Source organism: Triticum aestivum, chromosome 2D, assembly GCF_018294505.1.
Source record: "Triticum aestivum cultivar Chinese Spring chromosome 2D, IWGSC CS RefSeq v2.1, whole genome shotgun sequence".
NCBI lineage: Eukaryota > Viridiplantae > Streptophyta > Magnoliopsida > Poales > Poaceae > Triticum > Triticum aestivum.
Window position 1 is genome coordinate 317963411 of NC_057799.1, and position 9981 is coordinate 317973391.

A 9981-nucleotide genomic window follows, 5' to 3' on the forward strand; every position below is an offset into this window, starting at 1 on the left:
CTACAGACTAAACCCTCTGGTTTATATAGACACCAGGGGTACCTAGGGTTACACATGTCGGTTACCAACAAAGGATAAGCAAGTAAATCACATCAAACAAGACTTGGAGGATACGTCAAGTCTTCGGAGGCTTCCTTCTGGAGCACGGGATCGTCCGAAGTCCGGTCTTGCCCTGATGAACAACAAGCAAATCATTAGTCTGGCCTACAAGAAATAGGCCGGCAACCTGAGGACCCCTTAGTCCAGGACACCCTCACCTAGCTGCAGAGGATGGAAAAGTTGAGGGCATGGTCAGGCCTACCTATCAAAGTGCCAAAATACTCAATGGCCTTGTTCCATGCAGCGACTAGGGCCTTTCTGGGCGACGGGAATGGAATGTTGTTCTGGGAGGACCGATGGTTATAGGGCTTCCGCATATGTGAGCTTGCACCGTTGATTTATGACCAAGTTCCCAAGAGAATAAGATTGGCAAGAACAGTCTCAGTAGCTCTGGAGGGCGTAATTTGGGCAGGAGACATTGGACCAAACATAAGTGAGGCCGTGTTGCAGCAGTTCCAGCTCCTCTGGTCGAGAGTGGAGACTGTATAGCTGGATGCTGACGCGCCAGACTTGGTCATATGGGCGTGGGAAATGATGGTATGTTCTCGGCACACTCGGCTTACGCGGCAAGGTTTGCGGGGCTTGAGGTCTCGCCGATGGCCTCATTCACGTGGAAATCGAGAGCGCCATTGTAGTGCCAGTTCTTTGCGTGGTTAGTCCTCAAGAATCATTGCTGGACATCCGACAGACTTGCTAGGCGTGGGCTACCTCACCACGACGCATGTCCTTTCTGCGATCAACAAGACGAGACAATGAATCATCTCATGGTGAATTGCGCCTTTTCTAAGGAGGTGTGGCACTGGATTAGTGTGGCGACTGGTCGGTCGGAGTTGGAGCCTGGTACTGACGACACCTTGGGCTCATGGTGCATGAGGCAAGAGCAACAACGAGACCATCGATGAACAATGCGAGCATTGTGCCTACTTGGCATGTGGGTGCTCTAGAAGCACCTGAATGATATCGTCTTTAATTGCGCGATTCCCTTCGCTTCCCAGGGTCTCAGACGGATTGAAAGCGAAGGGAGGACTTAGGCAAGTAGGGCTCTTGAAAGGGGACCCAGACGAGTGTTTGCGGGTCTAGCAAGGTGGGGATTGGGAGAGTAGTTACTTCATATATAGGCGGATATGGTCGGGATAGCCGTGCAACTGCCGTTGTAAAAAACTGTGCATGGGAAGTCTTTCCCCTCTTCTATACATCTCTTCTTGTTATTGTCTTTTTCCGAGATGTTCGGTTCACCAAATGATAATTCAAATCGAGATTGTGTAAAGTAAAGATCTTTTTCTTTAAAGCGGATTTCTCCCTTCAAAATATCATCCACTAATTGTTAAAGTATGGAATTCTTACCTGGTGCTGCGGAAATGATACGCACAGTTCTGCGTATTCAAGAATAAAAAAATCCAGCCTCCATAAATGCCGAGCTCCAAAATGCCAAGGAAAACGTTTGGAGCCGGCATGCCGGTTGAAGTTTCGGCCGGACGCACACGTATCGTTCGATGCCTCGCGATCTCTCGACTCCACCTGTGCCACGTCCCTCGCGCGTACCTTCTGGGCCCGCAGATCGTGCCACATCTTCTTCCTTATCTCTTCAGTCAGGCAACGCCGCACATCTCTTCCCCCAAATCAGAACAAACTTGCGCTTCTCCGGCGAGCGTTCGCCCACGACCTGCCCCGCACTGCACCGGCGAACGGCCATCTCTACCCATCCCCCCCCCCGCGCGCGCTGCTCCGGCGAGCGCCGCCCTCCTCCTGCGCGGCCGTGCAAGGAGGTGTTACAACCACGGCGGCGAGTGCTACAACCCATGACGACAGTGCTACGACGGTGGCGAGCAGGGGCTTCTGCAACCATGCCTAGCGAGCTGCAACCAGCACGGCGCGAGCTGCAAAACGGCGTGACTAGCTGCTACAAGCGGCGAGGTGGAGCTCAACGACGAGCTTCAACCGGAGGTGACCAGTGCTGCAACCAGCGTGGATTTTTGCTAGAACCGGCTGGCAAAAAAGCTACATCAACATGATGCGGACGACCAGCCCAGTCAATTTGCTCCAACCGCCTTTTTTTCCCTACATCTGGTAAGTTTTTTTGCTGGATCGTCGAGATGTATTTTTTGTTGCGACCGCCGGCGGTGAGACATGATTTTTTGGGCGGTGGCAAGAACAATCATTTTTCCTACAGCTGCCTTTTTATTTTGCTACAACAGGTACATTTTTTGCTGGATCATCGAGATGTATTTTTGTGGACCGCCGGTGGCGGAGGCATGAATTTTTTTTCTGGAACCTGCGATGTGTTTTGTTGGAACCGTGTTTGTGATTTGTTACGACCAGAGACACCATTTTTCTTGTTGTGAGTTTTGTTCTTTTTTGCTGACCACCGACGGTGGAAGCCAGCGAGGGCGAAGCAGATGTGGATGGTTGTCGGAAGTATTGCAATCATGGCGCCACGCGCCGGAACCGGGGTAGAGCTGCAATCACAGAGAGCAGAAGATCGAGTCCCTGCCGCATCCGTGTTGCAATCCCCGACGGCCGAGCGGCGAGAGGCTGCGGGGCTCGCGACAGTGCTGTAACCGACGACGGGAGGCTAGGCGTGCGGACGACACATGTGAGATGAGTTAAGGTTAGCGGAGAGAGAGAGGAGCGATATGCGTTGACCCAGTGTGGTGGAGGAGGAGAAAGAAAACCAATAGGCTACATCGAACGGTTCCACGAAAGGCAATCAGACAGCTAGGGGCCGACCGGCCGAAAGGTTGGACCGGTGCGCCGGCGCCTAGCAGTGGCCAATCGCCAAACTCATGCGGACCCTCCTTTCATTTCATATATCTAGCTTCTCTTAGCCATCAGTGGCAAAAATGGAAAAAAGCAGTGGACGGGTTCCCTGGCGCGAGTTGACTGAAAAGACTTCCTTCTTCCTGGATGCCGCGTGCGTTCCATTCTTTTCCCTCCCGAAAACGCCGCACATCACAACGACAGACCACCCAAAAAAAAAGTTGATTTTTTTTTCTGGGAGGAGGTGGTCGTCGTCGTCGTCGTCTCCGTCTACCTCCTCTCCGCCTCCGATGCCATTAACCCCACTCCCACGGCCAGCCTCTCGTCGCGAGCCCCCGTGATGCCATCGTGGTGGAAGCGCTCCAAGACCGCCTTCCGCCGCTCCGCCACCACCGCCGCCTCCTCCGCCCCGGCCTCCCCCGCGCGGGCGTCCACCTCGCGCTCACAGACGCGACGCGCGGGGTCCGAAGACGCCGGGGACCTCCTCCTCGCGCGGCCACACCGCCAGCCGCGCCAGCTCACGCGACAGCGGAAGCTGCGCCACGTCTACGATATCGACGCGCTGCTCGCCGACCTCGGCATCGACGTCGCGTCCTCCTCCTCGCCGCCGCACGCCAGGGGGCGCGCCTCCGCATCCGATGCCGTCGGCCTCGGTCCCCCGATCTCGAGGTCCTCCAACGCCGCGGACGGGGTGGTAGCTCCGCCTCCGAGGTCCGCGTCGTCCCCCGTGTTGCACCCGCTGCCGTTGCCGTCACCGTCACCGAAGCCCCCCGCAGAGCTGGAGACGACGGACTCGGCGGGGGTCGCGGAAGGCGGGAACGAGAGGGCGTCGTTGCAAATACCGAGGTAATGTTGATTCATCATGAATAAATAAAAATCGTTGCAACTTACGATATCTTATTTTCCCTATCGTCGACTGCTCCGAATTGTGTGCCGTCGTGTGATTGAACGTGATCGCTGAGCTGAGGAAACGACGGTAGAATTATGATCTTTTATCACGTAAACAATTTGCGACCTGTTAATGGGATTGACATGTGTAGGAAGCTAGTACAAGGATTGCAGTGAATTATACTACCTTCTGTTTTTTCATTACACCATCCAGCCATTGCAATATAGATGAATCTCTTCAGGATTTACATTGAGGTGAAAGATAGGTGGGGTTGCAATCCAACCATCTACAGGTAGAAGTAGCTAATAGTCGAAAGCCTGCTATGATTGTTTGGCCACTGCTTGTATTTATTGTAGGTTAGAAATGAAGGGACAGGAGTTCAGAAGTCAGAACATTCTCTGAACTAGAATGTTCCTGGTTGGGAGATGGTGTTATTGCAGTTCTTATCAATGGTTTACCTCCGTTCGTACGCTATGACATCTGACTGAAGAACAAAAATTGTGGGGTAACCAGAATGACTTGGGTGGTAGGATCCGCTGCTGTTACTAGCAAATTAGTTGCATTATTAAGTCTCATTTGCTGACCGGTCCTTTCCCTCTCTACTTTTAATGATATACTCCATATTGTTTTTAAGCTTGAAAGAAATCTGTATCTAAACTTGCATTGTTCCTTGCATCATTTCCGGGTTCTTACTAATCATGTGGTTGCAGGGTGACAGGTCAGACTGTGCAAAAGTTCCCTGAACATAATGATTTCTGCTCAAATGGTACAAAGCGGTCTACCTCTAGTCACCACCGAAAAGCACTCCGTGACAAGTTCCAGGATAAGAGTTCAGCTGAAACAGGGAACTTCCGTTTGAACATTCCAACTAGAAGTGCTCCAACCAGTGGATTTTCCAGTCCCGTAGGCAGCCCTCCAAGATTGAGCAATGCTGACGTCTCATCTACTGTGGCATCTTCTCATGCTCCTCAAGCATGGTCAGCTCCATCGATCCACACTATTGATTTTCTGGGAGCTTTATCTCCTCGGACTTCGCCTGAAAAACTTACAGGGGCTTCAGAGCCATCTCCTTACTCTAGTACATTCAGAAGTCCTATTCTTATGCCAAGGAATACCAGTGCCCCTCCATCGCCACTCCCAAAGTTATTCCCAGAAAACCAAATTTCACGTACTGAAGTCAATGGAAGTGCTAGTTTGCATCCATTACCACTTCCTCCTAGTGCTATAAGCCCAATGCAAACATCTTTCAGCAACCAGCCTGCTCCAAAAGTTGAAATGCCTTCGGTGTCTTGTCAGTGGCAAAAAGGAAAACTTCTAGGTAGTGGTACATTTGGCTGTGTATATGAAGCTACCAATAGGTATGGAAGTGTATTCTCCATATCATTGTGACTATTACTTCGTTGACTTCTGGATGTTTGTGTACTGACATTTGCTTGTAGGAACACTGGAGCTCTTTGTGCAATGAAAGAGGTCAACATAATTCCTGATGATGCTAAATCTGCCGAGTCGTTGAATCAACTGGAGCAGGTTATCAAATTTGACTTATTATCTGAAGAAAGTGCATGCTGGATTTTGTTGCAAAAACAGGGAATTTGACCCTCTTTTCAATCAGTTCCATTGGTTCTTTGGGAATCTTTCATATGTTATTTTTCCTATTGAATTTCTTATTCTGATAATCAAGTCTTAGCTGCTTCAGTTTATTGTGCTTCTTCCAACAATTAAATATGACAGTAGTATGCCATGTGCTCATTGAAATACTTGTGATCTTCAACACAGACGAACTTAGTATCTAGAACACTCTAGTGTAGCACCTTTCTGAGAATTGGTGTTTATTATTACAATGTAGTATTTGCCTTTTATCCTTGATAATGATTTACATGCAAGTTACAAGCTGCCTTTGCTGATCTATATTCATATATTTCAGGAAATAAAGTTCCTAAGTCAATTTAAACATGAAAACATAGTTCAGTATTATGGCAGTGACACTGTAAGTTCCCCAGTATGCTGAGCTAAGTATTTCTTGTGCTTCCGTAACGACATCTTATTCTTGGAGACCCTTGCAGATTGAAGATCGTTTCTACATTTACCTGGAATATGTACATCCGGGTTCGATTAATAAGTATGTCAAACAACATTATGGAGCAATAACAGAATCAGTTGTCCGTAACTTCACCCGACATATTCTTAGAGGCCTAGCTTTTTTGCATGGCCAAAAGATTATGCATAGGTGTGTGCTCATACATATACTTGTTTATACGATTTTTTATTGCTAGATCAGCTGTTATGTGAACTCATGGTTTGCCTCTCACCACTGCATGTGATTTTCTGTATCCTTATCCTTCTGCTATTTTAGATTTTCACGCATCAACCATCATGCACGACTTACCCTTGTCTGTTTATTTTACTTTGTTCTGGCTGAGTTTAATTACTAGGTAGAATGGTTGTGTGAATGTTCATTCGCTTTTGTACTTGCTCTAGATGAATTTACATTGGAGGAGGACTTGGATGAATTTTTCATTCTGCCAAGTCTTTATGGTCAACTTCTTGATTATTTTTTGTTGATATGCACTCCTGCATTTGATATCACTCTGTGGCATGTATGTAAAAGTAAGTGAATTTACTCTTACAGGGATATCAAAGGAGCAAATCTGCTAGTTGATATCAATGGTGTAGTGAAATTGGCCGATTTTGGAATGGCCAAGCATGTGAGTATATCCTTGCATAGCAGTTTTTTCACATGGTACTGTGCTATGTCTATCCATTTTAACTTTTAGAGGCGCATTGGCAAAAATATTAGTTGAATACCAACTGAGGCAACCATCTAAATATGTCTAGCATTACGATTAGTGGCTAGTTGTTGGATGTGCTTAAAAGTAGTTTGAGTGCATATCTCTCGTCTGCTGCATGTTATTGATCACTACAAACAAATAGAATTGTGTTTGGTAGCATTTTGCGTAGTCCTATTGGTTGATTTATTTTTGGGAAACTGGCAGGAGCACTGCCTTTTCATCAGAACCAATAATTACAGATGTATGGACTTGTTTTTGAGTCGAACAGCTAAAACTAAAGATGCTATTAATTTAATCGTGTTCATTGTTTGCACAATTATTTGGTATATTGTCATCTTTTGTTGTGCTATCGTATCATCCGCAATAACTTTGTTAAGAGAAAGGCCACTCCACAAATTTTTGAAAGCTCACTCTGCTAAATAGTTGGAAACATATCCTAAATATCCTCTCATTATACCCTGTTGACACTTTTCTGTTTTACCAGTTAAGTACTGCAGCCCCAAATCTTTCATTGAAGGGAACACCATACTGGATGGCCCCAGAGGTATGCCTAGATAGTTCTTGCACACAATGTTTTTCTTTAACCTTATACCACTGTCGTGGTTCTTCAAGCTCACTTTACTTCTGGATTGCATACATACGATTGCTTGCTTGCAGACCTGCAATATGTAATGACATTGCAAAGTAAAAGTACACTATCCAAAGCATGTGTCTATTACATCTTACATGGGCCGCTACAGCTCCAAACTCGGTTTATGTAACAAAAGAAATGTGAACTGTTCTTAAGTAGATGGGATTAGTTGTCATTTCTTTGCCTGAAAGCAGTTAAAGCAACAACCTTAGCAGTAATTTTTGTTATATCTATCTCGTCACGGGGAAGATGGTTCCCCTAACAAAAGTAGACAACCGATATGTGACCTGAAAGGCTGAAACAACCTCAATAGCACTGCATTTCTCTAGTGCACAATGCAAGTTATTAGGTCCCTTATGGAAATTAAATTACCATGTTACAAACAATACTGATAAAGTATTTTGGTGACTCTTTATTCAGCAGAATCGAGTTAATTAGCATTCTTGAGGCTACACAAATTCAGCTGATTCTGACTGCATTTTGGTTTGTTTCTTCTTCTGCAGATGGTTCAGGCTACACTAGCTAAAGATGTAGGATATGATCTCGCTGTTGATATCTGGAGTCTTGGTTGCACCATCATTGAGATGTTCGATGGAAAACCTCCTTGGAGTGATCTTGAAGGGGTAATAACTTGGAGCGTTTAGCTTTACAGTAAGCTTACTAACATGCATTTCATGACTTTTCCTAGTATGCATAAAATCATTTTCATTTGCCAAGGATAAAATTAACCAAAACGGAAGAGCTTCACCCAACGAAAATATTGGTTTGAAAGTAAAGATTTTTCGCGTTAGTTTCACATACATGGTCATTATATGTATAACCCTTCTTACATGTTTATGTGGTATAGATGCAGCCATGTGATTGCTCACTGAATTTGTGAAATTGGCATGCAAATAAATGCATGATATTCTCAAAGAAAAGGTCCATGTTACACAAATTGTGAGTTTTGAAAGTTTGAAGCTTTACTTCTCATAGTCTCATTTTGGGGCTGTAACAAGAAAAAATGTGGCTAGAAGGCCTGTGTTTCTGTGGTAGTATAATCTTAATTTTATAGGAGTAGCACCAGATCACATAAATAGTTACAGAAGTTAACAAAAATGATGTTATTAGTTTATCGGAATCCATAACTTGGTAATCTGGGTATGAACATCACAACTTTATATTCTAAAACGTTATTCTAAGGAACCTTATCTGTACTACAGCCTGCTGCAATGTTTAAGGTTTTGCATAAAGACCCACCAATTCCTGAGAATTTATCCCTAGAGGGAAAAGATTTTCTGCAATGCTGTTTCAAGAGGAATCCAGCAGAGAGGCCGACCGCAAGTGAGTTGTTGGACCATCCATTTATCCGGAATTCAAGTCACTACAGCAAACATGGTTCCATACATGCGTTTGCGGGGATTAAAGTCCATGTAAGTCTGTCTCTTCCTGCATGGCATCCCCCCTCTATAAAGATCCCGAGATTGGCGTAAATATAACTGATATCACTGTTGAATGACAGGATAACGGATACGGTTTCAGGGACAAAACATCCTCCAAGAGTGAACCATATGTGAAAGGAAGAAATACTATTGGGTGAGTAGCTTCCTTTTATTTATTGTTCTGTTAGTACCTAATAAACCGTTTCCAGTTTCATTTGCTAGAGATCCTAAGATACTTTAATTCTTTTCATTGCCAGTGAACCAAACAATTCTAGGCCATTCGAATCGTCAGCCTTTCGACTGACGCCACTAACAATCCAGGAAGTCGCACCTAATTTCGCCCCTCAACCGTTTGGTTTAGCGTCCAATCCTGGTTCCTTTGCCATCTCAACGAACCCCATGCATTTTCCGATGGCGAACCCTCAGCCTAGCCCACTGCCAAGGCCCAATGGAAAGGAGGTTCTCTTCTAAGCATATAAGGTGCTGCATGCATTGTCTCAAAAAAAAAAGGTGCTGCATGCAATGGGTAATGCCACTGATATCTGGGATCTTGTTCAGGTGCACAGCTCCTTTGCACAATACCAATCAAGAACTGATTAAAGCATAACAGAGAAAGAAAGGAAATATAAGAGAGGGAGATGAAATCTCGCGCAGCTAGAAACTTTATAAGGATCAGCTGCACGTGGTAATAGTGGAAGGAACACCGCATCCATGCAGATCCCTTCCTACACCAACAGTCATGTGACAGAAAACATCAATATTTCGCAGACGCCGTCTGAACTTCTAGTAATTGAGCAGCAGTTGCACTTGCATGTATGATACCCCACAGTTTATCGGGTTGATGTATATATAATAAGTAGCAAAGACTAGATGTTTTTGTCAGGCTGTCAAGACTCAAAGTATGGTGACAACTGAATGCTGATGAATGGGAGATCCATGAGAGCATGGGTGCCCTTTCTTTCGGGGAAATATTGCTGGCATTTATTGTGTAACATAGAACTAGGATTAGCTGTAGATAAAGCTGAAAGTTCATCTCTCTCCCTCTCTAGTAGGAATCAGGTGTAGCTATATGTTGCCATGTAACAATCTTTTTGTTCTACCATCGATTATTTATTGAGAGATTGTACAGAACAGGTTTTATTTTTTCCTGTTCAGAAGGTTTATCTGAGCTCCTCTAACATTCCTTTTAATTCTATACATTGGCCAAAAGTAACCTGTGCATGAGTATGGATTGTCTGGAGAATACGATGAAGCAAATTTTACCAACATTGGAACAGGATTGCAGGGTCATCCTTAAAATCACTATACTCCCTAATTTTAAAAGCCTCACAATCAATGGATTATTTTACAGTACCCTGGTACTCCCTAAGGGTCCTGTGGAGTACCAAGTAAATC

General features: G+C 45.2%; 1 protein-coding gene across 2 annotated transcripts; it reads left to right on the forward strand.

The window, feature by feature from the left end:
• Nucleotides 1-3032: 3032 nt before the first annotated feature.
• Nucleotides 3033-9764, forward strand: LOC123052917 (mitogen-activated protein kinase kinase kinase 5). 2 transcript variants are annotated; one of them, XM_044476284.1, is made up of 12 exons: nucleotides 3033-3702; nucleotides 4456-5103; nucleotides 5185-5272; nucleotides 5670-5732; nucleotides 5809-5972; nucleotides 6375-6450; nucleotides 7019-7078; nucleotides 7669-7788; nucleotides 8368-8577; nucleotides 8667-8740; nucleotides 8844-9066; nucleotides 9145-9764. In XM_044476284.1, exons 1-11 carry the CDS (start codon nucleotides 3197-3199, stop codon nucleotides 9055-9057), a joined length of 2223 nt encoding a protein of 740 aa, XP_044332219.1. In that variant the 5' UTR covers nucleotides 3033-3196; the 3' UTR covers nucleotides 9058-9066; nucleotides 9145-9764. The 2 variants fall into 2 exon arrangements, with proteins under 2 accessions (XP_044332219.1, XP_044332218.1); XM_044476283.1 differs by having other exon boundaries at nucleotides 3034-3702; nucleotides 9097-9764.
• The last annotated feature ends 217 nt before the right edge of the window (nucleotides 9765-9981 follow it).

Excerpts from the sequence above, each read along its gene's own strand:
- LOC123052917 (XM_044476284.1), top strand. The coding sequence starts at position 3,197 with ATGCCATCGTGGTGGAAGCGCTCCAAGACCGCCTTCCGCCGCTCCGCC. Across the intron at positions 5,973-6,374 it reads GGCCAAAAGATTATGCATAG|GGATATCAAAGGAGCAAATC; the intron begins GTGTGTGCTCAT and ends TTACTCTTACAG. Across the intron at positions 6,451-7,018 it reads ATTTTGGAATGGCCAAGCAT|TTAAGTACTGCAGCCCCAAA; the intron begins GTGAGTATATCC and ends CTGTTTTACCAG.